Here is a 25,492-nt window from a genome sequence, read left to right on the forward strand (position 1 = left end):
CTGAGGTGGTGGTGACTTCTGAGAGATGGAGACACGGGGAGCTGATGACAACTGCCCAGACATGGGAGAGAAGGGTTAGGAGGAATTAGGAGGAATTCACGAGTAGGTAGGCAGAGGCCACAAGGAGGCAATTTGAGGCTGGGATTGCGAACAGATGGGACGCTGAGAAAAGAGACAAGAAGGGCATCTGTCACATGGCATCAGCTTCTACGGCAGCCTAAAGGCTTGGTGCTCTCTCTGCTATGTGATGGGAGGCCAAAGGAGAGGTGCACATGGCCCTGGGCACACTGTAGTTGTAGCAGGTCCTCTAAGTCCAGTCCTGAAAGTGCAAATCCCACTCAGTTGTGGGATGGGCCACTCCCCGAGAGGAGATAGGGAAGAGAGGGAGACAGAACTCACACCCAGTCAGATGAACACAGGGGGTGTGCTGCACACTGGGCAGCTTGACCAGGACCGAAAGGCAGAAGATGGACATCCCTGGACCTCCCCAAAGCACAAATCCTGCATTCCAGTCTTAGCCCAGGCAGATGCTACAGTGTTGCCTACCTCTGGGGCAAAGCTCCGGAGACTTTAGCCAGTGAAGTCAGTGGGGAATAGCTCTCAGAGAATCTCCCTAGGGAGGCAGGCATACTGAGGGGACAGCTGGGCCCTGCTCTGCACCTGGGGCTGGCTGGGCCAGGCCTACCTAACTAGCTTAGTTCCTACCCCCAGTGGCTCCCTGCTGCCACCTCCTGGAGAGCCTGGAAAGACATTCTTCCTCCCTCCCCTGCCAACTCCCTACACACACACACACACACACACACACACACACACACACACACACACACACACACTCTGGTGATTGAACATTGTCCCATGCCCACGCACACACACACACACACACACACACACACACACACACACACACACTCTGGTGATTGAACATTGTCCCATGCCCACGTCCATGCATGCTAGGCAAATGCCTTACCCCGCCATGCACGCTAGGCAAATGCCTTATCCCGCAGCTTATCCTGAGCCTTCTCTTTACATTTTCATTTTGAACTTGTGATCCTCCTGCCCAAGCTCTAGAGTAGCTAGGATTGTAGGCCTGCATCAACAGGTCTGGCTGAGAAATGGTCCTTAAGAGAGCAGTGCGGTCGGAAGGAGCCATTGGGCAGAAGATTTGGCTAGCCCGTCTACAGCCCGCCCTGTGTTGGATTCCCTAGCACCAGAGGAGAATAAAGCTGCCCAGGCATCACTGATTAGAGGAGGAAGGGCGCACTGGTCACCCACCTACTAGATAATTCTCATTAAGACTTGTTAGCTCTGTTTTCAGATTTATAGACTGACATCTGAGGTTAAGAAACCAAATAGTTGTGAAGGTGGCTGGGCTGCGTGCACCAGGCCCGCCCTGGCTCTGCCTTGTTCTGTCCTAGGCCAGTGGTGCTCTGCCAGTGTTCCTAGTCCAAGGTGTTCCTTTGAAAAGTGGCCTGATGTACTTCGCAGTTTATGAATGAAGACAGCAGGCTACAAGAAAGAGGATGGCTGGGGTGTGGCTCCTTGGTAGAGCTTGCCTAGTGCTTGAGGTCCCAGGTTTGATCTCCAGCACCTGAACAAAAATAGACAGACAGACAAACAGACAGTCTTTAAAGCGAGAGCATCTAGAAAGTCAGGTTTCCAGCCATTCCCCCTGCTTACCCTTCTTGCCCTCTCCCCAGACTTGCTTTACACTCTTCTGTGCTCGACTGAGTCTAAGCTCATGACCAGCCTCCACAGCCTCTGTGGCAGCCAGCAGCACCCGACACAGTGGACTCTGATCCCAGCCCCACCCTCACCTACCCTGGTATCTCATGCCAACTTCATAGTTGCGCTGACACCCCAAGTCCTGAGTCTGCCACTGGCCCACTGTATGTTTATGGGAGACACCAAGTCTCCCTGAAAAGTCTCGGGTGTTTGCCCCTCAGATTTGGATGGCTACACTCCTTCCCTCATTGCTGCCAAGGTGAAATGTGCTAACATGGCATAAAAAACAGATCAGCAGCAGCAATGGCTCAAGGGGCCAGATCTGTGGAGAAGCAGATGAGGGGGTCTCTCTCCCCGAGCCAGTTACTGTCCACTCAAGGGAACAACCGCTACATATTTCCAGATGTTGGGAGTTAAGGAGTTAAGGGTTTTGTTTGGTTGGTTTTGGTTTTGACATAAGGTCTTATAGAGCCCTGGCTGCTCCGAACTCCTTATGTAGAACCAGGCTAGCTTTGAACTCACAGAGATTCTCTTGCCTCTCTGCCTCCTAAATGCTGAGATTAAAGTCCCCCCCCCCCTTTTTTTTGGAGAATTTCTTTTTCGAGACTCATATCTGGAGAAGCGTCAAGCAGGAAAAGAGGTGACTGTGGTGGCATGCCTGGAATCTCAGCTAGTGGGAGGCTGAGGCGGGAGGGTCATAAATTTAAAAGCCAACCTGTGCTAGCTAGTAGACCTAGTCTCGGTAAAGAAAAGGAGGATGGGGGTGGGGGAGGCAAAATGATTCTTGAGAGGGCATGCATCGAGAGCCAGCTTATAAATAAGTCACGTTCCAAGCGCTCTGAGGTTAATTGTTTGATCTCAAAAGCACATGGTCCCAAGGAAAACAAGAACTAAATGTGGTACAACCTAAAATAAAAGCCAGAATTCATTCCTCGGTTCCCAGGCTAACCATCTTAGCTCTGCGGTCCCAGTACAGTAATGCTGTGCTTGTGCAATAAAAATAACATCAAATACTGCCATTTTAGCGTGTGTTCTTAGGCAGAGTTTGTTTTTTAAATCCTTTAAGTGAAAAGGGTTTTCTTGACTTGAATGTTGGCACTTGGGAAAGGTGATTCAGTAGAAGCAGAGGGAGCCTGCAGTTATTCTGAAGGTCTCACCTCACCAGCACTGGTGTCTAACATAGGAACACCTAGGCAGGCCTGGCCTACATTGCCAGGAGCCCTAGTCCACTGCCTTCAGCTATGAATGGCCTTGCCCAGTAATATTGTTTCCCGTGTGTGCTATGGAGAGGGAAAGGGCAGGAAAGCAAAGTCAATGTGACCCTATGGCTCCTGGACTTCACCCCTCTGCCTGCTGATTCCTGTGTGACTGAGCACGGAGAGGGTCACGTCAGCCTCAGATATTGACAGTTGGGAGAATTGGGCAGAGAGGGGAGGAGCCAGACAGCGCCCTCTACAGGCCATGCTGTTAAGGGTGGGCTGGGAGGAAGATAGGAAGCCAAAAGGAAGACAGGTTAAGTACACTTGGGTGGTCAGGCAGGCAGGTCAGGCAAACACCAAGTTCCAGCTCTAACGTCGTTCCCTGAAGATCCACAGTTATTAAACACACCTGCATGAGGTTTGAGAGCTGATGTGGACATACCAAAAGATGCTGAGTGGGGGGGGGGGGGAGAGGGCGGGAGGAGTCTCCAAATGGGACCTTTACATAGGAAAGAAAGGAGCCTGTTTTACATAGTTATTCCCCAAGTCCCGGGCTGGAGTTGTGATCCTATTTGCAGATGAAGAAACTGAGGCCGGAGAGTATCTTCCTTGCCTCCTTCTCACTCTTATCCTCGAACATTTATGGGTCTCCCTCCTTTCTGCCTCCCAACCCATTTGCCACAGTGTCCACTCACTCAAGATCAAATACTGACTCTGTCCGTGGCAGGCACTGGGGAAGTACAGCCAGGAACAAAGCGAGCAGAAACTCCTGAGATCAGGACCACAGACAAAAGCCATAAAAAGGGCGGCGGTTGTAGCTCAGTTGGTAAAGTGCCCTCCTCACATGCACGAAGCCCTTGGGTCGATCCTCAGTACCCCATACAATCTGGCAAGCTGGTACATATCTGTAACCCCAGCATTCAAGCAGAGGAAGTGGTAGGATCCTAAGTTCAAAGTCATCCTCAACTACAGTTCAAGACCAGCCTGGGTGACACGACACGAGCCCTTGGCTCACATGAAGCAGTCAGACCACCAATAGCAAAACATGAAACGAGAGAAGGATGTGTCTGCTGTCAAGGAACTCGGGGAAGGGGGAGGCATGCTGGGCTGGGGTGAAAGCTGCATTTTATGCTATTGTCACGAAATGGCCTTCTGAGTAAAAGACTGGAGAAAGTGGGGGTCACACAGACAAGGCGCTGTATCCTATACAGGGATATAGTGTAAAACCTGGTCTGTTGTACACATGTGAAAAAAAATCTCAAGGTGGCCCAAGGCCTTATGTGCACATAGCTCCCTACGGGGAAAAGAAGCTACTTCAGAGATGGTAGCATATACAAAGGCCCTGGGGCATGCTAACACGTTTGAGTAAAACCATGTCCAGTCAGTTCAGGTAAAACTGAGCAAAGGGGAGGAGAATGAGAGATGGGAGATATGGCCGGTCTGGAGACATTGGATCCTCTAGGGCCTGTAGCCAGTGTAAGGGTTCTGAGAGCCACTGCAAGACTTGGAGCCATAGAGAAGCCTGACTATCTCAAAGCCAGCCAACAAAAGCCTCCAAGCTATCCCATTGCCCTCAGGAGGAAACTGACAAGTTCTTTAGCTTCGCTTTCACAACCTCTTAGAACGAGGCCCCTTCCTGTCCGCTGCCCTTCTATCCTGGCTGTCTTCTCTTCCTGCTCGAGCTAACCAGCATGCCCAGGCTGGTCATGCTAGCTCCTGGCCCCCTGCCCCGACGCTCTGCCCACTATCCCTTCACCCACATGCTCACCCACTAATCCCAGCCTCATCCCCCCAGGGAAGTCTTTCATCCTGGCTCTCCCTCCAGGTGAGACACCCCTCCTGTGTCTCGTCCGCTCTTCGGTGTCCCTTCTCACCCACTTGCTCTCTTCCACAAGGGCAGGAAGAAGCCTTCTGTCCAGTGCCATTCTAGGGTCTGGCACGCTAAGTATGTGATTAATAAGCACAGCCCACCTGGCATAGGGCGCCAGGTGGAGCCACACCCACGTGGGGAGGAGTTAGAGTGGCATCATCCACTGTGGTGCCCACTCAGCTCGCTGGCAGAGCTGGAGCAGACTGTCAGGGTGAACCTCTCTCTAAAGGCTCCCTGGAGGGTGTGCTTTTGATGTGACGAGACGAGCGGGCATTCCTACCATGGACTGCACGCGAAAGGACGACCTAAGCTAGGCTCCACCAGAGACTGGAGTCTTCCTGCTGCAGGAGAGACGACTAGCTCCAACTTGACTTAATCTCTCAGAGTCCTTGAGGGTCCCAGGACAGCCTGCAGGGCAGAAGGCCAGTGTCCTCAGAGCAGCTTCCATTCTCCCGAAAGCAGGCTTCTGGGATCTTGCAGCATGGGTCACAGACTTTGAGAATGGGTTGCTAGGCATCAGAGGCTGGTCCTCAGTGACTGTCACCTCCCCATCCCCAGGCTGTATGTGCTGAAGCTGTCGGATGACATTGGAGATTTTGGAGAAGTGCGGCTTCCTCTCCTAGGCTGCCTTGGCGTCTCCTGGGTGGTTGTCTTCCTCTGCCTCATTCGAGGAGTCAAGTCTTCAGGGAAAGCAAGTACCCTTCCCAGGCAGGGTTTGTTCCCACCCTGCCTCTCCTCTCTGGGTTGCTGGGGTTAGGGAGGTAGTTTCGGGGGTTGGAAAGGGCTCTAGGGGAATCCATGGAGCCTGTCTTGTCCCAGGTGGTGTACTTCACGGCCACATTTCCCTATGTGGTGCTGACCATTCTGTTTGTTCGTGGAGTGACCCTGGAAGGAGCCTTCACGGGTATCATGTACTACCTGACCCCAAAGTGGGACAAGATCCTGGAGGCCAAGGTGGGATGTGGGGGGTTGAGCCCCAAAGGGACCGGGGCGGGTACATCCAGCATCTGCCTGCAGCGGCTCACGGACAATCCTCTCTGCAGGTGTGGGGGGATGCAGCCTCTCAGATCTTCTATTCCCTGGGCTGTGCATGGGGTGGCCTCATCACCATGGCATCCTACAACAAATTCCACAACAACTGCTACCGGTGAGCAGGCGCCCCCTGCTGGCCTGGAGGCTTCCCCCTTTCCCATCCTCTCCACAGCCTGACCCTCTATCCACAAGGCCACTGGGCTCCAGTGCAGCTGGCTGCCTCCTAGTGACCTCCTGTGCACTCATGCCCTTGAAGTCTTGAGGATCTTGTATCTCAAGTGTGAAGAGAGCAAAGCACCGGCCAGAGTGGGGGATGGGTGGATGAGGGGTTCAGGAACCCTGGACTCACTTTAAAAGACCCAGAACAGGTAGAAAGGGAGTTAGGGGCACCTTTCTTTCTAGAAAATCTAATCGCCGTGCCTTCTCTTGGCTTCAATTGAGGAAAGGGAAGCAAGCCACGTCTCCTAAACTCCTGTTTCCTCTCCCTCAGGGACAGCGTCATCATCAGCATCACCAATTGTGCTACCAGTGTCTATGCTGGCTTCGTCATCTTCTCTATCCTAGGCTTCATGGCCAATCACCTGGGTGTGGATGTGTCTCGGGTGGCAGACCACGGGCCCGGGCTAGCTTTCGTGGCTTACCCCGAGGCTCTCACACTGCTTCCCATCTCCCCGCTCTGGTCCTTGCTGTTTTTCTTCATGCTCATCCTGCTGGGACTCGGTACTCAGGTATGGTGTGCGTGTGCATTGGGGTTGGGGAGGGCTGTATGGCTGGCAGCTTGGGCAGGAGGAACTGGGACAGAGGGCAGGCCTGTATTCTGATTGCTGTGGCTGTAGTTCTGCCTCCTGGAGACCCTAGTCACTGCCATTGTGGATGAGGTGGGGAATGAGTGGATTCTGCAGAAGAAGACCTACGTGACCTTGGGTGTGGCTGTGGCTGGCTTCTTGCTGGGTATCCCTCTTACCAGCCAGGTAAGAATGGAGCCGTGGGGAGGAGGTGGGGCTGCACTGGTCTATGGCACCCTGGCTCACCCGTCCTCTGGCCCACAGGCGGGCATCTACTGGCTGCTGTTGATGGACAACTACGCAGCCAGCTTCTCCTTGGTTGTCATCTCCTGCATCATGTGCGTGTCCATCATGTATATCTATGGTGAGTGCTACCTCCTATGCCCTTCCCTGTCCCTGGCTTGGACTGGCCCACTCTGTTCTCTTGAGCTGCTGCTGATACTCCATCCCCCTCTCCAGGGCACCGGAACTACTTCCAGGACATTCAGATGATGCTGGGGTTCCCACCGCCTCTCTTCTTCCAGATCTGTTGGCGTTTTGTCTCTCCCACTATCATCTTTGTAAGTTCCTCGGGGGCCCTCCCTCCCAGGTAGCTCTGGCTTTGGGCATCTAAGAGGCCCGGATAGTCAGATGTGTGCACGCTCAGAGGAGCCAGGGCCTGGCCTTGGGTCTGGAAGGGGAGACTGAGTCCTTTGTTTGCCTGAAGCAATGACGCATGCTCAGAACTGCAGCATCAGGGACACAGCCTCGCTCCCTGGCATTACTGCCCGGCTGCCGCCTCCCAGGGGCCTCGGGAGTCATTGATATCAGTATCAATGTCTACCTTACTCTTCTTACCTAGGCCCCCCTTGGAGGCTGTCCCTAAGCAGGGAGACACATGGGAACGTGGCAGTGTTCCTCATGGACCTGTGGGTGCAGGGCTAGGAGTCAGTTCGGCTCTGTGATAGGGGCCACTTCCTAAGCCCCCAAAGGCTGGGAAGTTGGATGGCTTTGAAGGGAGCACCCCCATTTCTTTGAACACCAAGCATCAGGGGACCAATCAGAACACTGCACTCCTGTAAGGCAATTCTCTGGATTATCACCATCCCCCCCCCTCCCCGTCTAGGGCACAGGGATGCTAAGTAAGCCCACCATAGCACACTCAATAAGGGGCAAGAACCCTGCTGCAGGCCAGTGTGCCACTGGAAACCATGCTATGGGGGAACGGCCTGTGGGCTAAAACAGGCTCATTTTGCTGCTTCTGTTTGAAGTGAGGGTGGGGGTGATTAATGGCATAATAGTCACTCTATGGGTCAGAGTGTCCTCTCAGTTACTGTATGAGAAGAGGGTCAGAGGGTTCACTCAGTGGCAAGGCAGTGCCCAGAGCTACCTGTGTCTTGCTCAGTTCCTCAGAATTGTGGAACACTCTATACCAGACTTCCACACTGGCTCATGTTTCTGAAAAATGGTCCCCGGAGGCCCGAAGCCTCTGCCACATGGGGTGTGGGATGTTCCTGGGCCTGGCACAGACAACAGTTCTGACCACAGGCCCAGCATTGAAACAGGAGGAGCGGAAGTCTCCTTTCAAGGCTGAGAGGCCAGAGAGGGCTGGAACCACTGCCCAGCACCGTGCCTTCTGGGGGTGTGGCATTGGCCCAGAACCAGGACTCTCTCCTGAGGGTTGGGAGGCTGCACTCTAGTACCTGGGGTTACCCACCAAGGGCCTTGGCCTGGGTCCTGTGGATTCTCTAGGCAGAGAGATTGAATGAAGCAGGCAGTGACGGGAAAGCTGGTCTTGGAGGTACCTTAAGGTAAGGAATTCAGGCTGTGCAGACATACTTCTCTTTGGGGCTTCATGGGCCTATGAAAGCTCTTCTTGACAAACCCCATCCTTCCATAACTCCAGTGAAGGAATTCATCCTCACATACATCGGGCTTTGTTCAGCCAGGTATGGTGGCACTCATATTTAATGACAGCACTGAGGAGGCAAAGGCAAGCCAATATTTGAATTTGAGGCCAGCCTGGTCTACATAGGAACTTTTAGATTAGCTGGAGTGACACAAGTGAGACCCTGTCTCAAAAAAAAAAAAAAAAAAAAGCAAAAAACCTCGATATCCACTAGGTCAGTAAACATGTGCACGCCGTGTATAGGGCCCTAGAAGGATGCCCTATGTTCAGTGTGGGGAAAGTCAGAGGAACTTAAGCTCCAGGATGCCCCTAAAGGCCAAGAGGCATGTTGAGTCCTTCCACAGGCCCTCTGGGTGTGGCTTCTGAGCCACCTGGCCAAGTGTCCTGTTTTAGATCCTTAGCTTGCCTCATCCACCTCTTTCCAAAGAGTCTACTACTGGACACTCAGCATTTGTAGCCTCTGGGCACTCTCCAGGCTGACTGCCACTTGTTACCACAGCCACAGTGAGGCAGGACCTTACCTGGCTTGCTCCTCAGTCCCCTTCCCTATCTGAGCATCTCCTGGTACAAATCAGCTCAAACAGATCTAAAGCACCTTAGACTCCGAGTTAATGCAATATTCTCAGGCACTCCGGCCACGCAAAAATAGGAAGCAGAGGGGCTCTGAGGAAAACAGATGCAAGCTGCCATGGAGAGGCCATTTAGGAGGCAGGAATTCCAGACAGGCTTCCTGAGAGAGGTGGCACTGGTCCGGGGCTTGACAGGAATACTGAGGGTGGGTTTGCAGAATGAACAGAGAAGGTGAGACGGTTCTGGGTGTGGTGAAAACCCAAGGCAGGGAGATGTGGCCGGCAAGATAACAGGTTGGTCATCAGGCAGAGCTGAAGCCTAGGACTAGGAAATGGTCCTTATCTCTCGAGGCAGTACAGGACAGAGAGAGACTGGCTGCTTTCCAAAGGTGGCGGCAGCTTGCTTGTCCTCTGCCAGTTCAGGACTGGCAAAAGCATACCTCTTTCTGTTTATGGTGCCTCCATGTCCAGCCCTTTCCTGGGGTCCTACTTCTTTTACACAGGTGTGGACAGTTGTCTGTGCCCGAGCAAACACCTTTTGTTGGCCTGGGAGTCTGGAGAGGAGGGGTTGCTGCGAGGAGGGCAAGCCTGGGGTCCAGGAGGGGCTCTGCTCAACCTCACCTCATCCTCTCTACCCTCTGTAGTTCATTCTCATCTTCACGGTGATCCAGTACCGGCCAATCACTTACAACCACTACCAGTACCCAGGCTGGGCTGTGGCCATCGGCTTCCTCATGGCTTTGTCGTCTGTCATCTGCATCCCATTGTACGCATTGTTCCAGCTCTGCCGCACAGATGGGGACACACTTCTTCAGGTGAGGAGTAAAGATGGGCTGGACGGGGACACTTGGAGCGAGCATAAAGGTTCTCTCCTGACACACTTTTCACTGCGCCCCCTGCCTGCAGCGTTTGAAAAATGCCACAAAGCCAAGCAGAGACTGGGGCCCTGCCCTCCTGGAGCACCGGACTGGGCGCTATGCCCCCACTACAACCCCCTCTCCTGAAGATGGGTTTGAGGTTCAGCCACTGCACCCGGACAAGGCCCAGATCCCCATCGTGGGCAGTAACGGCTCCAGCCGCCTCCAGGACTCCCGGATATGAGCACAGTTGTTGCAAGGGGAGAAGCCCCACCCAACCCTTGCTCCTACCACAGAGACTGAGGAGGTGGTGGACCGGTGTGACTGCCTGCCCCATCATGCCCTGGCCAGGGTGGCTGCTGTCACCTTGGCCACCACTGCTCATGTCCCCAGTGTTTACACATCCTTTGGATGCCAAGACAGCAGCTGGGGGTGGAAAAGTGATGGGGGTGGGGGGGAGGTGCGTGGGGGTGGGGCATGGGGCGGCAGTGTCCAAAGCACTTTGGAGGAGGTCTCAGGCCATGTCCCCAGAGGCCTTCCAGGCTTCATTATCCCTCATGCTCTGCCCTGAGCTGTTTCACTACGGGATAAGAGGTTTTGTTTCCACACCCCACCTGTTCCCCTCCAGCCTCATGACCAGTGTTCCTGACCCCAGAACAGACCCTAGCCTCTTGCCCAGGCAAATCTGTATCTTCCTGCTCCGGACAAGGTGAGGGCCCCGGGGGCTGTACAGTGTTACTTGTTGGACTGCACCACTCAGCCCTGTTTATTTGTGTAATTATTTTTTTAAAAAATTGTATTACCTGTGGTTGCCACCCCCCTGCCCCAGCCTTGGGTCCAGTCTGTCTTCCAGGCCTGCCTGCACCTCACTTGGCTGCTCCAGGGTCCCTTGTCCTTTGTTCCAATCCTGGTTGTCAGGCCCAGCCAGCAAAGGCCACGACCCAGCAGCCTGCCCAAAGCACTTGTTTATGGAGGGAAAGAAGGGGACTTATCTGTAGGAAGCTTGAGCCCAGAGCCCTGGGGAAGGGGACCCTGCACAACATTCCCTTGCCCACCCTCCACCAGGTTGAAGGCCCAGTCTTCCCAGACGTGCTAACCCTATTCAATGTGCCAAATGGCCCCAGTCCACGTGCCTGTCCCCCCCTCTGCAGTCAGAGCACCTTCTCCCAAGACCTGCAGTCCGTGTGTCCGTCCTCTGTGCCCTCTGCAGTGACAGCCCTGGCCAAGCCCCTTCTAATCCTCTGTAGCAATAACGGTGTGCCGCCCGCCGCTGCCCAGCGTGCAGCACTCGGGTTTTAAAGTCCGTAGGTTTTAATGAAATTTCTATTCCTGTCTCTGAGCTGCTGATGTGCTTTGTCTGGGTCCCTAGGGGACAAAAGTCGAGCTGGGATGGGACCTCTGTCCTCCAAGCCTCTGTGGAGGCTTGTGTGGAGGAGAAGGGGCCAAAGGCTTTGATAGTTAGAATAGGTGTCCTGACACTCCGTTCTAGAAAGCAGAAAGGGGTGGGGCCGGGACCAGATCAACACACAGCTTGGGGGAGTGGGGGGATGGCGGGGACATGTGAGCTCATCCGAGAATGGAGCAGAAACGGAGCTGTGGCAGCTGGAAGCAACAACAGATGGGCGAGTCTCAGCAGAAGCAGAAGCCTGTTTTGTGAGCAGCCCTTCAGGTCGGTGCCTGGGATGCTGCACTGGAAACTGATGTGGAAGCTGTCTCTTTGCAATAGCTGTACCGAAGTTGCCGGCCCCAGCGGCGGGTGCTTGCCTGACCTTGAGGGTGGGGGCAGCGCTCCGAAGGAGGTGTAGGCATGTAGCCATGGAGACAAGGAAGGGGTCTAGGGCCGGGAATGGATGGCCTCAAAGACTTCTGCCTGCACAGGATGGGTAGACGTGAGGTGACTGTGATCTGAGCTTCGGTCTATACTGCCCACCCTGTGGTTTGGTGTACCTGTGCTTGGCAGCTGTATAGGAAGGCCCCAGAGAGATCTGTAGCTCCTGTTCCATTGCCTTCTTCTGATCCTTTATCTCTGTGGAAGGGCACAGGTGAGATAGCACCGGCCTCCTCTGGAGTATATACAGTAGTATGTACAGTATGAGGTAAAGGGAGGGGACTGGGCACCCTGGGGGCTCGCCTGGGGTCCTTACCTCCCAGGGTGGGCATTAGGGCTTCCTTGGAGGGCTGGTGAACCTGCATCTGCTCCATTTCCAGACAGTGCTGTGGAGAGAGCTGTTTCAGTGGCCCTGCCTAAAGTTAGAGACCAAGAGGCCTAGTTATGGGGCTCAGGCCCATGGAGCCCCTTGGCCTAACTATCACGAGAGCATAGCCTGTGGAAAGCCAGGCTTAGCAAGATGACAACTAGGCATTCACTCAGACTTTAGTGAAAGGATGCAGGAGACCTGGGGCTGTCAAGTCTAAAACTGCCAGCCATGGCCTGGTAGGAGAAATGGGCATAGGACCCACAACCTTGAGATGCACATATATACAGACATGCAAACACAGTCCCTGCTAAACAAAGAACCTGGGGGGAGGCTATGGGCTGTGCTCACCTGCAGGTGAGCGATCTCTTTCTGCAACATGTGACACTCCTCCTCCAGGAGGCTTCTAGACAGGAGCATGAACAGCCAGAGCTAGTGAGGCAGGACCTACCCAGCTGAACCCACTAATGGTCCCGCCCTCTAGAACCACCAGAGCAGAGGTAGCGCCTCCATCCTCAGGCTACATTGTCCTCTGGGTGCTGCCTGGTCTTAGACTTCTAGCCCCACCATTCCCAGTCGCTTCAGTGCTTACACCCCTACAGCACTAACCTCTTCTGTATCCTGGCCCCATTAGCCCCATATCATAGCCTGCTTATAACCCTCGCTTGGCTCCCCTTTGCCAGGCTGAAATCCTAGGACCCTGACCCCCACCTCCCATCCCTGTAATTGGCTACTTGCTGGTATTGTAACTGCCCACCACACACAAACACAAAAATCTACGTTTAAGGCAGTCCCAGCCCCTTAAGATCCACTCCTGTCTTCTTGCCCTCAAATCTATACACTCAGGTGCCTCTAGGCCTCACCTCAGGTGTCTGACAACCTGGTCAATGTTAGACACATTCAGTTGGTCCTTGATGACGGTGAGGTCCCTGGGGCAGCTGCTGACAGGTGAGGTTAGCGTCACCCTCTCTGTACTGCTCATTCCAGTCCTTCAGGGAACAAATGCCACTTCTAGAGACTTTAGTCTTTCTCACACAGGCCAACAGAACAGTGCAGACAATAATAGTTCCAGAGCCCAGGCTTGCACCTGGTAGTCTGCCACCTTCACTGTGTGACCTCAGGGAAATTGTCCTTTTGAGTGTTCACTGTCTCACCTGAAAAGCTGGGGACAGTGCTCAGCTTATAGGATTGTGGGGGGGGGGGAGTTGAATAAGAAACTGACGCAGTCTACTTATGAACACGAGGACATTCTTTTCTATCGTTGTCCCCAACTGAGACTATCATTTGTCACTTCCTCTCAGCTCTTCATGTACCTCCAGCCCATGCCCTCAGTCTCGTCTGCTAGGTCTGAGAAGAACTATTCACTGGACATGGCCTCCTGTCCTGTCCTGTCCCCCCGCCCCTTGCCTGCAAAAAACGCTCCCTTTTATCAGCTTGGAAAACTAATCCTTGCCACCAAGCTGGGTGGGTGTCCCCTAAGGACTTTAGCCCTCATGTGCTGAGCCCTATCCCAAGCGGCTCTAACAGCGTCCAGCCCCAGTTGGGTAGAATCTTCTTCAGGGACAGAGCTCCCCTCTTTACCTGGGCTCACCAGCTCTCATCGGGAATGGATCCTGTTGTGTTGACTCAGACCTGGGCTCCTCTAGGGCAAAGCGAAGGACCCTGGGACTATACTGGGCCCACATCTGGGTCTGGTCCCTGAAAGCGTGTGCATGAAGGGACTTGAGGACCTCCTTTCAGGAAACCGCCAGGAAAGGTCGCCCTGGCTCTTTATCAGGGGCAGCCCATCTGGTGTCCGGGCGAAGAGGCCATGGCTGAGAATCCCACCTGCCCTCACTGATAGCCTTAAGGCGGAGGCCTTGGAGCAACTGTCGGAGTTCTTGGCGCATGAGGTCCCTCAGGAGGGGGGGTGGTGCCAGTAGGGAGGGAGAGTCAGAGACTTGAGAAGACTGGAGGTCTTGGAGCAGCGCCTTTAGCATCGCCACCTGTAAGGAGAGCTGGGGTACCTTGCCACGGGGCAGAGGGGATGGGTCTGTGTATCTTGGCTGGGGGTTGTCAAGGGATGGGAGGAGCTAAACAGAAGAGAGCGAGGGCAGTGAGAACAAGGTGTTAGGGGGTCACCAAATAGAACTAGGGACCTGACCTGGTGATGGTGGGAAATCACTCAAGTTGCAGGGCAGGCCTGGAATGTGACCCATCCCCACCCACCGGACTCCCACCTCCTCTCGCAACTCCAGGCTCAGGTCCACTGCGGCCTCTCCCAGAATCCTCTTCACTTCAGGCCGCTCCGGGAGTGGAACATGCTCCTCCACCAGCTCCCACAATGCTGGGGAGTCCCCGGGCATGGCCTACGTGGTGGGTCGTGGTCCCCTGATCAGACCTACAGGCCGGACCGCCCGCAGGTCAGAGCGCTAGATTTCCTGGGAGACGCCTGGTTGCTCTGGACCAGAGCCACGCCCACCAAGCCCCTCTGCTGACATCGATACCCCGCCCCTTTCTGCCTATGTCCCCACACAGGAATTGCGCTGTCCTTTGGTGGCCTACTATGGGCAATCCCTTCAGGGTGCGGGATCCCTGGCCTCTTCTTGGGGAAGCCTGGCTGTGGGAATCGGGCCCTAGCCCCTCCCCTCCTAAGAGTCGGTCACCTGGGAAACCATCGCGCCCTGGGATCAGCCCTCGAAAGAGGCCCTGCCCTGCCCGCAGTGGCTGAGCACCTTGTGCTTATCCCAGGACACCTTTCTGCCTCTGAGGGAGAAGAGCTGAGAAATCTGGCCCCATTGGATCACTATTTCCTTATCCCTACTAGTCTGAAAGCAGTGTCAAGATAAACTTTCCCCCTAGGACGGGGCTAGGAAATTTATTAAGTCACTAGAAGACCCCTACCCAGGTCACCTCCCACAACACAAACTAGCTTCAGGGAACCAGATCCCTTTCACAAACAGACAAGGAGCTGCTCCGTTAACGTTTTTTACTAAAGCACCCACACAAGTTTCTGTGCAACATAAAAACAGAGTAGGCCCTGGGGCTCCTGCCTCCTCTCTAAGGGAGGGAGGCCAGAACCACTGACTGATCCAGGCCCACCTGTCCCCCATGCAAAGGCCAACCCCATGATCCCAGGAAACAACACAGCACCCCTTCTGGTCCCCTCCTGGGGGCGCTCCTCAGTAGGTGGCTTGCCAAAGCTTGCCCCCTACAATATTGAATGAAAAAGGTTTCCCCTCCCCTGGAAGCATGAGGGGTCTCCAGATCTGAGAATTCCCCCCTGGAAGAGACATTGCCCCCTAGTTAAACCTCCCACCTTTCCAGGCCCTAGGGGACTCGAGGGGAGTGGGGAAACTGAGGCACAGAGAGGTGGAGTGACCTAGCTCAGGCCACTCCGCGAGGCAGTGCAGGGGCTGGCCCAACCCTAACAGTGAGGAGGTTTGGGCTGGGAAAAGTAGGACAGGAAGAAGGGTTGACCCCAGAGAGGGCCGTAAGAGGGGCTTGCCCAAACGCCCCTCAAAGTGAGTTCTGAAACTTCTAGGTGCGCTGGCTATTAAGACTCAGAAAACAGCTCACAGTCTCAGTCTTGGGGACACCCCTAGAGCAGCTGTCAGCCAGGTTATAGGTCAGTCCTCTGGCAGGCAGCCTTCCATACCAGAAGGGCATGGAGGGCCTTTGTCCGTTAGTGTCAGCCTTGAGTGAGCCATGACATGGGCTGCCCAATGTCCACTGTGATGTTGGTGAAGAGTGGTTGCCGAGATACTTCCAAGACGCGGTACCGCACGGATCCAATGCCGTCCCACTTCATGCTCATCTTTGTGTTTTGAATCTTATTAAACCTAGGAAGGGAGACGAGCTCAGCTCAAGTCTAACAGTCTGCTCAATCCTGAATCTCTGAGGCAAGGCACAGGCCATCTTCTCCCTTCAGGGGCAACTCAACAGAAGCCCACTGCTCTTCCTTTTGCTCTCAAAATAGAGACCTCAGCCCCTTCAGCCAGAAAGCATAACAACCACCTCTCACAGGTCTCGCTGTTCCGCCCTCTAATATATATAATTATTATTAGTATTATTATTAGTATTATTGGGGGCCTGTGAAGCTGGGCCTTTCCCTCTACCTTTACGTGGGTTCTGGAGACTCGGGCTTGTCCTGTACTCACTGACTATCTTGCTGGCTCGACTCTAGTAATTGTGGCATCTCACATGTACCCTCAGTGCACTCTGTCCCCGAGACATGTCATCTTTCCTCTAACCCTTATCATCTTGTTTCTCTTTCATTTGTCCTTCCACCTTCACTCCCAGATCCCAGACTGTACTCTGAGCAACAGGGACACAGCCATGAATGGGACATGCAAGGCCCTTCCTCTCACGTCAAGTCTGCTTCTCTAAGGGAGACGAGGCAAAAGAAACATCAGAGTGTATAGGTATGAGATTGACTACCTTGGGAGAAGGATGTGACACTAAGCTGAAGGCAGAGGGAAAAACGTGTCATGCAGAGGTCAGAGCACATGGTAAAGGGGAAAAAAACAGTCTAGCTTGTCAGTTTGAGCATGTATGGGCAGGTCTCTGTAAGTCATAACGAGTAGTTCATATTCCGTGAGCAAGACAACACCAAGGGATTCCTAACCAAGTTTCGGCAGAAGGGTAGGATGGTGAGGAAGAGGCAGGAAAACCCTTGCAGTCACCAGGACAAGGTCACAGAGACCAGACTAAGGTAAAGATGGAGAAGGGGACAGCAAACAGGCTCAAATGCCTTGAGGGTGGTCTCGATGTGCCTTGCTGATGACCTCAACATGCAGCGTAAGGAAAGAATCCTAATTTATGTTTTGTTTTGATTTTGTTTTTCAAGACAGAGTTCCTCTGTGTGGCCTTGGATATCCTAGAACTCTCTCTCTCTGTAGACCAGGCTGGCCTTCAACTCATAGAGATCCTCCTGACTCTGCCTCACTACCAGTCTAACTGCTGGGATTAAAGGCATGCACCACCACTGCCTGGTCCCTGAAAAACTATTAAGTTTGAGGTATAGTATTAGAACCATCTTCCGGACTTAGCCCTGTAATTTCATGCTGTCTAGCCATATCCAAACCCAAGCAGACATCACCAATCAATGACTAGTTAAGCCTGAATGAGACCAAGGGTCCTGGATTTATTTGCCTGCTATTCCTTCCCTGCTGACCATGGTTTCATCTAAGCCACTTGCTTTTCTATTAGCTCCCTGGCTTCCTAGGGGTCTTCTGCTTCTGAATTCCAACCCTGTCAGTTCACAATCCATCTCTCCATTCCTATAGTTTGAGATTAGAGCAGAAAAGTCAGAGACATAGAATTCTCCCCTGCCAGAGTCCCTCAAGTTGTATGAATTCAGGCTTGGTCAAAGTTCCTCCTGGGTACACCAGCAGCTAGGTCATTCCTTCACCTTCCTTGAGCACAGAGAGTAAGACCTCCAAACAAATCCAATGGTGTCTCTTTCCCATTAAGAGACTTTCCAAGGGCCTCAAAGCCTTCTGGGAAAAAGTTAAAAAGTCCCCTGGTACTCAGCTATACAGCACTAAAGCCCCTACTATCTGCTCCTCTCCTAGCCTTCGATGTTTAAGAACCAAAGAGTTTTAAGGTTTCAGTAACAGCAGGCATGCTCAGAATCAACTCTTACACAGACAAGTTCCTTCATCCACTCTGGTCTTCTCCATCAGTCTGGCAATACAGCACTGGTGAACGTGTATGCCCAAGGGAACGTGAGACAGATCTCAGTAAAGGAGTAACTTTTATGTTCCCACTACCTCATCCGTCTGCCAGGAGATCACCTGTTTCCATGACCATAACATAACTATTTTCCTTGCCTAGTGTAGACCTCATGAGGGAGAGGAGGACAGGGACTGAGTGTGACTGCAGAAAGCTTGGCACAACTCATGGATGCATCTGGAAGCTCAAGGAGTCTGTTTCCCATGCCTGTCAGACCTATCCCACCCAGCCATGAATACCTAATGTGGTTATCTCAACTCACACAGGACTTGTCGGGGAGTCGGGGCGGGGGAGTGCAGTCAGTGGTTAAGAGCACTAACTACTCTTCCAGAGGTCCTGAGTTCAATTCCCAGCAGCCACATGGTGGCTCACAACCATCTGTGATGGGATCTGATGCCCTCTTCTGGTGTGCATAAAGATGGTGCACTCATATATACTCATATACATATCTCTTTAAGAAGGAGTTAGTTGTTCTGATCTCAGAGGGGTTGGCACTGTCTCAAACCTCCCTCCCCACACCTCCTGTGCTTGGCACGCCTTTGTTGGGTTCCTAGAATCTATGGCTAGTATAGACACTATCATCACGCAAAGCACCTCAGTGAAGTCTTTGGGAGCACTGATGGAAATGTGCCTGTGTAATGACAGCACAGGCTGGAATTTAAATTCTAATTACCTCTAGAGGTCAGGGGGTCAGGAACATTAGGGTCATTTCTAGGGATCAGTTGCCTCTAGAAAGCACTTCTCAGGGGCCAAGGATGCTCAGAGGCCTCCTCTATGGGGTCAGAGTATTTGGGATACTGGAAGTTACATCTAGGGATCAGGGACACCCAGGGTGGGGGTGCTGGTCACCTCTGAGGGTTGGGCTCGTTATGTTTGTCCCGGTCGTGCTTGATCATGCGGTAGCGGCCTATCCGGACGTCTGGGCGTGAGATCTTCATCCCAGTCAGGGAGATCCTAGGATGGGAGGGAGGCAGACTTTGAGGCACTGGGAAGGGTCAGGAGCACCATGCAGTCTGTGCCTCCTCACTCCCTGGCCAGCCTGCTCTCTGCCTCTGTCTACTTACCGGTTGAAGATGTCATCGTCCTCGCCGCCCCAGCCCCAGTACTCGTTGGGAAAACCATTAATCCTCAGAAACTGGGCCTTGCTCAGGCCTGACACACCTCCAAAGTAGCTGGCATAGGGCAACCTATGACCCGGGAGAGCAGTGTTAGGATTGCAAGGGAATTCAAGATACAGAATCACAGACGGTGTGTAGGGACCGGGTGTAACAAGGATCCAGGGAGGACCTGCGTTTCATAGAAGGATCCCAACCAGGAGCCAAAGGCTAGGAGGACACTGAAGCTGGGACTAAGGGCCTGGGTGAAGTGGGGGTGGGTAGGTCTGAGTCTCACTAAGAGAGTCTCACCGGAAGCCAAACTTGTCCATGGCAATGGCGAAGTGGCGGGGCTGGTCACCACAACGGTACAGATTGCGGTCATCCATAGGGACCAGGTCCACATCACTGAAGATGAAGCAGTCATAGGTGGCATCCTCTTTCAGTGCCTCTAGGAAGCCCACGTTGAGCAGCTTGGCTCGGTTGAAGGTCTCCTCGCCATGCTGGTGTATGGGTGGATAGATACGGATTAGTTCTGGGGCCTGACCCACAAGTACTTGCCACTCAGATTCCATGGTGATCCCAGGGGCCCCACACATTGTCCCCCACCTCCACAACTCCTTCAGAGTCTCAGGATCAAGTCCGGCTTCTCACCCTACCTCCCCCATTTACAGTTTGGTTCCAGTCTCCTCTTGGGTATTGTAAGAATCTATGGCCCAACCACATTACACTGCTTAGGCACCTCAGAACATGCTGGACTTTTTGGATACCACGCACTGGGGTTGATTAGCGCTCCCCCCCCCCCCATCTAGAAAACTCATACCTGAGAAGGCTGACTTCCAAACAAACCTCCAGGCCCCAGTACAATTCCACCCCCTTCTCTCTGGGGCTCCATTTTACCCGTTTACTGAACCACTATTTAGAGTGCTCATCTTATCTCATTCATTGATTCATTCACACCCTGTGACTTTCCTCTTTGTACCAGGAAAGTCTAGTGACTAGGAGCCCTGGTTTATCTCCCTACTGAGCCTACGGTTGTGACGTGAGACAAACGAGGAATGCCCTAAGTGATTGGTGCTGACGTAGCTCCTCTGGCCTGAGTTGATCCACTTTCAACTCCCTGGGCAGCCCTGGAGACGATGTGGGAACGTGATGAATGATCTTGTCTTCCCGACAAAGAAGGTGAGCACCAGGCCACTGGCAGTCACATCTCTGTGAGCTCAGGCCCCGAAGAAACAGGACTGCGGAGCTCCTGGTCATACAGGCCCAGGCAACTCTGGACAGAGAGGGGAGGGCTGGCAAGAATCGGCCCCTCGGCTTCTGCTACAACCCATGCTAAAGACAGAAGCTTCTGCAGCTGGCATCTGTGAGTGGGTGCCTCCCAAGGACAGGGGAGACAGTGGCCCCTCCCGGCCCTAGGCAAGCCTGAGAGGTGGGAACTGTTCCTCTGAGCAGGGAACGGAACTTCACCAGCCCTGAGAGGGATTGGTCATTTTCTCCTGGCTTATTTATCATCATTCTTCTAGCCTCTCTCACCAGCCAGGAGCCCTCTGTCTTTCCCATACAGCTCAAACATGCTCAGTTCTTTCTCCCTCTGGAGGGAAACAAACAACCTAAACACACACACACACACACACACACACACACACACACACACACACACACACCCCACAGCTTCCCTCCTTTACCTTTTGCCATTCCTTCTCAGCAGAGATTTTTTTAAGAGTTGTCTCCAATTAGTTATTTTGTCAAATCTGATTCCTTCTTCAACCCACTGCAATCTGCTTCCGCCCCCACCATGCCCCTGAAATGGCTCTCACTAGGCCCACCGTGTTGCTAAATCCACTGGACATACTTGGTCCACATCCCTCTCACTCCCCCACAGAGCTCACACAGCTGCCACGCTTCCTTCCTGACACCGACTGCTGTGCTTCCAGGATATCTACTCCGGAGGGTCTCCTGACACTCTCTGGGTCCACCTTCTGGGTCTCTGTAGCTGCCTTCCTTTCTCCATCTAACCCTTCAATGCTGCCCCCTGCCCCAACAGTCCATGCTCTGCAGGCATGTCAGATGTTATGGATTTTAAGAAACTTCTAGCTGGCGAGCTGGTTCAGCAGGTACAGTATCCTCGGCCCAAGCCTGATGACCTGGGTATGATCCCCAGCAGTGCACAGAGTTGTCCTCTGACCTTTACAAGGGTTCAGTGGTGATGTGTGTGTATAAACAAAACCAAACAATTATAAAAAGCAGTCTCTAAATTACGGGCTAATGAGACAGCTCAATTGATGAAGCATTTGCCAAACAGGACTGACAATTTGATCCAAGGAACCTCAAACCCAAAACCCATGTAAATCAGGGAAGGAGAGAACCCACAGAGTTGTTCTCTGACCTATACATATATGCCACGGTTTGAGCGCATGCTCTCTCTCTCTCTCTCTCTCTCTCTCTCTCTCTCTCTCTCTCACACACACACACACACACACACACACACACACACACTCACTCTCCACAATAAAAACTGTGTAATACAGAATTATCTACATACCAGTGTTTCCAGACCCTTCTCTCCCTCAGAGAAGTCCCTATTAGGTCCTTCCTCTCCCTCTCCCGGGCCCGTATCACTCCAGACAAGCCACACTCCTCCACATTTGGCCTAGTTCCTCTGGTCCCCATCGCGCTCACAGGTGTGGCCATGAACACAGCAAACAGCCAAGACTAAAACCCTTGCTTTGTCTCCACACCTCTCTCCTCTCTCACAGTGATGTATCCCTTTATCCCATAAACTGCCTCGCCCATGAGCACGTTCACCAGCTCTTTTCTGGCTGCTGTAATCCCTTCCTAATTGGTCACACTGCCTCTTGGCAACCTCTCCCTCTATTCTTCACATGTAGCCACAACATATACAGGTTACCCCCACTTCAAACACGGGCGCCCCACCAACTCAGGCTAGATTTCAACTGTCAAGCACACCTTTCAAGCTTTTCTTGATGTGGCCTTCCCCGATTCCTCCAGCTAACCTTTGCTACCCAGCCTGAAGGCTGAACTCCGCCCCTCGCCAATAGTTCCTAAACGTAAGAACTCTCCTGCAAAACTCTGGTCTCCTAGGGTCCTCTTCGTAGAAAGTTCACTTCCTTCTCCTCCCCCAACTGCCTGCTCATCTCTTTTAAGTGGCAGGGATGAACCAAACCTCTGTGTTCCCACTGCCCTTACTCCAGTTCCAACCATACCCCTTCCTCCTGAGTTCCCCAGAGGCAGTCAAGGTACGTATCAGGTCTTCTCCAAGACCCAATGCCTGATATCCCGAAGAGATGTCAAAACAAGCCATGTACACACCACAAGAGTGCACGCCAACATTTATATGTTCATATCCCTTCCACACACGTAACCTTCCTGTGTCCACAGACGGACATACACTCTCCATATCCACGGAGACTCACACACCGGTGGGTAGGCAGGGACTCACAGATTTCTCTAGCCCCCGGTGTACACCAACAAGCACAAGGGTGTACATCCCGCTTCCCTGAGCAGGCACATCCACAGGTGCATGAGAGTTCCTTCGTGGCTAGTGCGCCGCCAAGGACTGCAGATCACGCACCTGGTTGATGACATAGACACCGTAGCGCAGCCGCTGTCGCCTCAACATGGGGTGCAGATAGTGGAGCCAATAGCGTAGGTGGTGCTCCCGGTGTCTAAAGGGGATGATGACTGCCACCGTTTGGGCTGGGGTGCAGTCAGGTGGAGAATAGCGGCCGCCCAGGAGCACGCCTGGGTTCTCCCTCTGCACCCGTTCCAGAGGCATGGGTGAGGTGAATTCGATGACCACTCGGCCCACTGCAGGCAGGACAGTGTCAAGAGTCAGGGTCTTTGCCAGAATCCAGGGACACTAGCCACCTGGGAGTGGGCAACAGAGCCCCAGGAACTGCCCTCTTTCAATAGACCTGGAGCCTTGGTGCCCCCATGGTTCAGCACTCCAGTTCCCCAGTCACATTGGTAGGATCCTCTTCCCACCCCTACAACAGGTAGGCCCTACTCTACAGGCTCACCAAGACCAGGCGGCACATCAGGACAGGGTGGAATGACTGGAGCTGTGGGGCCAGGCCTGGCACTGGGCACTTCAGGGAGCCCGGAGCTGGCAGCAGTGGTGTTGGGCCGAGAGCAGTTGGTACTGCTGCTGGCTGCAGGGTAGAGGGCATGGGCTGGGCTTCGGGTACTGAAGCGGCTGAAAAAGGCCAGGTGCTGGGCGTAGACGTCAAAGTAGAGGATGACAGCCACAAGGAAGTGCAGCAGGCAGAGAAGGAGCACAGCCTTACAGACCCGCTCCAGCGTACCCCCCAGCAGTCTGCTCATCCCGCAGGTGGCCAATGGCCCGCCCAATGGGACCAAGCATCCGGCTGCCAGCCTGAACAGGGGAAGAGAAACAGATCCCACAGGTCAGGATAGGACAGGCGATGGAACCCACCTGCTTCCTACTCAACTGCTCCTTCACAGATTGCCTAGCCTCACTTACCTTTCAAACACTCACCGGCTTGTTTCTATTCTACCTGCAGACACACCAGCAGCCGCTGGCGACTCAGTGTCTGCTATCCTAGGCACACCCCAGCACTAAGCCACCTAGACATGCACACAAACCCTCACTGTACAAGTCAGACCCACAGTAGTACAGACGAGTGAGTCTCATTACCCAGGACTGCTCCTTAGCACCGGACCACTTTTATCTACAGGCTCCACCTGTGCCCCAGAGACCAGCTCCCTCACAGGCCAGAGTCCTCAACACAGGACACATGGCTTGGAGAATGGACCTCCTACTGAGTGCCTATCATGTAGGGATACTTTATACTATGACTTTGTTTAGTCCTTCCAAGGGCCATGGTGGGAAGTCACTTAGACCCTTGGTCAGTTTGGGCACAAAGGTCCCAACAGCCAGCAGACCTGGTCAACTAGGACCAGGCTGAGAAGGGGTTTTAAGCAGTCAGGAGCGCCCCACCCCCACCCCAAAAGGAGAGGATGTTTAAAAGTGTCTTTCCCACTGAACAAGGGGCGGAAGCACACTGTGGGGCAAGCAATAGAGAGCCCCTCACCTAAGCTCTCAGGCTAGCTAGCTCTGCTTAGCGGAGCTAATTCTGATTTCTGAAACCAAGTACATTTGGACCCCAGAGGAGTCAAGTTCATAGGCTGGCAGAGGTGGTGGTGGGGGTTAGGGGTGTCCTTGCTTGGACCAGGTCTCCCCTGTAGTTCCAAAAGGTCAATAAACACTTCGGGACCTGCTCCCGAGAGCAGAATATCTCAAACATTCACGAAATCACATAGACAGCTTTAGTGCCAGCAGTAGGCATCCACACTCAAGGGACACACAGAGACCTACATATAGAGCTAGACACACTTGGGGCACTTGGGGTGACAGTAACATATGAGCCACATATATCAACAAACCGTGGCTCGGACTTATACAAGCCTAGCCATACACCCAGACCCACGTGCAAGTATCCCCACCCCTCCCTCCAGGGCAGGGGCTCTGGGTCAGGCTAGCCACCGAGCTGAGGGGTGCGTCTGGGCGGGGCTGGGAGGCGGAACACGTGGCACCCCGGGACGGGGGAGGCAGCAGAGGACAGGTGGGTGTGGAGCCCTGGGGAGGGGTGCATGCAGTGGGGGATGTGGATGTGGGGCCGGGGCCGAGCGCCTCTGCTAGACACAAGGCCGGGGCGAGCGAGGACAATGAGGGAGGCCGGATGGGGGCGGACGCCGGAGCCCAGGAGGCTAGCGGGATGGGGGTAGGGTGGGGTGCAGCGCCGGTGCCTCGCTCACCGGGTCCTGGACTGGGATCTGTGGCGGCGCGCGGGCGGCCCCCTAGCCGGGCCGGGTCTGGAATGTCGGGGCCCTGGGTGGGGGGCCGCGCGCGCCCTCCTCTCACGCAGCGCTCGGGGCTCAGCAGGGGGCGCCGCTCCAGCTCGGGTAGGGATCCCGGCTCCAGCTGCTGTGGACCGCTCTGTCCCCCATGGCCCGGCCCCACCGCCCGGTCAGCGGTCCCCGAGGCTCCCGGGCCACCTCCCGCCGCCGCCGCGGGCCATGGAGCCGAGCCGCCCCGGGAGGCAGGGCGGGGCCGGGCAGACCCTCGGACCGGCGGACCGACGGACCACTGCGCTGCCGCCTCCCTCCCGCGCTACGGCTCCTCGGAGGGGCAGGCCAGGCCGGCGCGCCCGCGCGCGCGCCCCCGCCTCCAGTGAGCCCGCACGCGCCGCGCGCCGCTCCGCCGCCCGCCCCTGCCGTTGGCCCTGCGCGGCCCAGCCAGCGGGGAGGTGCGCTTGCGGATGCCGGAGACTCAGGAAGGGCGCGGGAATCCATCAGGTTCCTTCACCAGCTGGCCGTAGGGATGGAAAGAGAACAGGAGCCGGATGGCTAGGCCCTTCAGGTAGTTGGGAGGGGGTCTGGATAGTGGGCGATTCAGAGGGTTAGGGCCTTGCCAACTGTTTTCTGGGAGCATGAGTCAAGGTCAGCCAACCAGGGCTGCCTGCTGGGTAAGACCCTTAAAGGTGTTGACTGAAAAGGGTTTATCGGGTAAAAGCAGGTTG

General features: G+C 54.2%; 3 protein-coding genes and 1 long non-coding RNA gene across 18 annotated transcripts in view; 2 read left to right on the forward strand and 2 right to left on the reverse strand.

Annotated features, from left to right (window-relative positions):
* Positions 1 to 11,261, forward strand: part of Slc6a9 (solute carrier family 6 member 9) — a 34,096-nt gene extending 22,835 nt beyond the window's left edge. For 2 of the 3 annotated variants that reach the window (NM_053818.3, XM_087660080.1), the window contains 9 exon segments: positions 5,350 to 5,482; positions 5,611 to 5,745; positions 5,835 to 5,938; positions 6,314 to 6,551; positions 6,660 to 6,794; positions 6,873 to 6,972; positions 7,068 to 7,168; positions 9,710 to 9,880; positions 9,972 to 11,261. In NM_053818.3, coding sequence (NP_446270.1) covers positions 5,350 to 5,482; positions 5,611 to 5,745; positions 5,835 to 5,938; positions 6,314 to 6,551; positions 6,660 to 6,794; positions 6,873 to 6,972; positions 7,068 to 7,168; positions 9,710 to 9,880; positions 9,972 to 10,166 — 1,312 coding nt within the window. In that variant the 3' untranslated portion in view covers positions 10,167 to 11,261. 3 annotated transcript variants of the gene reach the window in all.
* Positions 1,305 to 14,772, reverse strand: Ccdc24 (coiled-coil domain containing 24). 11 transcript variants are annotated; one of them, XM_087550609.1, is made up of 8 exons: positions 14,337 to 14,772; positions 13,945 to 14,102; positions 13,699 to 13,815; positions 12,981 to 13,106; positions 12,469 to 12,523; positions 12,067 to 12,136; positions 11,870 to 11,948; positions 1,305 to 1,588 (listed from the first exon to the last, which is right to left on the reverse strand). In XM_087550609.1, the coding sequence occupies exons 1-8, from the start codon at positions 14,460 to 14,462 to the stop codon at positions 1,507 to 1,509; spliced, it is 813 nt and encodes a 270-aa protein (XP_087406735.1). In that variant the 5' UTR covers positions 14,463 to 14,772; the 3' UTR covers positions 1,305 to 1,506.
* Positions 13,993 to 21,184, forward strand: LOC120102957 (uncharacterized). 2 transcript variants are annotated; one of them, XR_015621086.1, is made up of 4 exons: positions 14,029 to 14,104; positions 16,399 to 16,520; positions 16,946 to 17,116; positions 19,912 to 21,184. It is a non-coding gene; the product is annotated as an uncharacterized LOC120102957 (long non-coding RNA). The 2 variants fall into 2 exon arrangements; XR_015621087.1 differs by lacking the exon at positions 16,946 to 17,116 and having other exon boundaries at positions 13,993 to 14,104.
* B4galt2 (beta-1,4-galactosyltransferase 2) lies at positions 14,945 to 25,095 on the reverse strand. 2 transcript variants are annotated; one of them, NM_001436804.1, is given in 7 exon segments: positions 14,945 to 15,938; positions 18,682 to 18,786; positions 18,897 to 19,019; positions 19,239 to 19,429; positions 22,522 to 22,757; positions 22,970 to 23,325; positions 24,729 to 25,095. In NM_001436804.1, coding segments are annotated over 6 exon segments (1,110 nt in total). In that variant the 5' UTR covers positions 23,274 to 23,325; positions 24,729 to 25,095; the 3' UTR covers positions 14,945 to 15,787.
* Positions 25,096 to 25,492: the final 397 nt, after the last annotated feature.

The sequence above is a fragment of the Rattus norvegicus genome, chromosome 5 (assembly GCF_021556685.1).
Source record: "Rattus norvegicus strain SHRSP/BbbUtx chromosome 5, alternate assembly SHRSP_T2T, whole genome shotgun sequence".
In the NCBI taxonomy this organism is placed as follows: Eukaryota; Metazoa; Chordata; class Mammalia; order Rodentia; family Muridae; genus Rattus; species Rattus norvegicus.

Excerpts from the sequence above, each read along its gene's own strand:
- B4galt2 (NM_001107965.2), bottom strand. The coding sequence starts at position 23,273 with ATGAGCAGACTGCTGGGGGGTACGCTGGAGCGGGTCTGTAAGGCTGTG. Across the intron at positions 22,758-22,969 it reads TGATGTGCCGCCTGGTCTTG|TGGGCCGAGTGGTCATCGAA; the intron begins GTGAGCCTGTAG and ends TCCTGCCTGCAG. Across the intron at positions 18,787-18,896 it reads GACGATGACATCTTCAACCG|GATCTCCCTGACTGGGATGA; the intron begins GTAAGTAGACAG and ends CTCCCATCCTAG.
- Ccdc24 (XM_087550607.1), bottom strand. The coding sequence starts at position 14,462 with ATGCCCGGGGACTCCCCAGCATTGTGGGAGCTGGTGGAGGAGCATGTT. Across the intron at positions 12,524-12,980 it reads CAGGTTGTCAGACACCTGAG|AAGCCTCCTGGAGGAGGAGT; the intron begins GTGAGGCCTAGA and ends GCTCCTGTCTAG. Across the intron at positions 11,793-11,869 it reads TATACAGCTGCCAAGCACAG|GCAGAAGTCTTTGAGGCCAT; the intron begins GTACACCAAACC and ends CATCCTGTGCAG.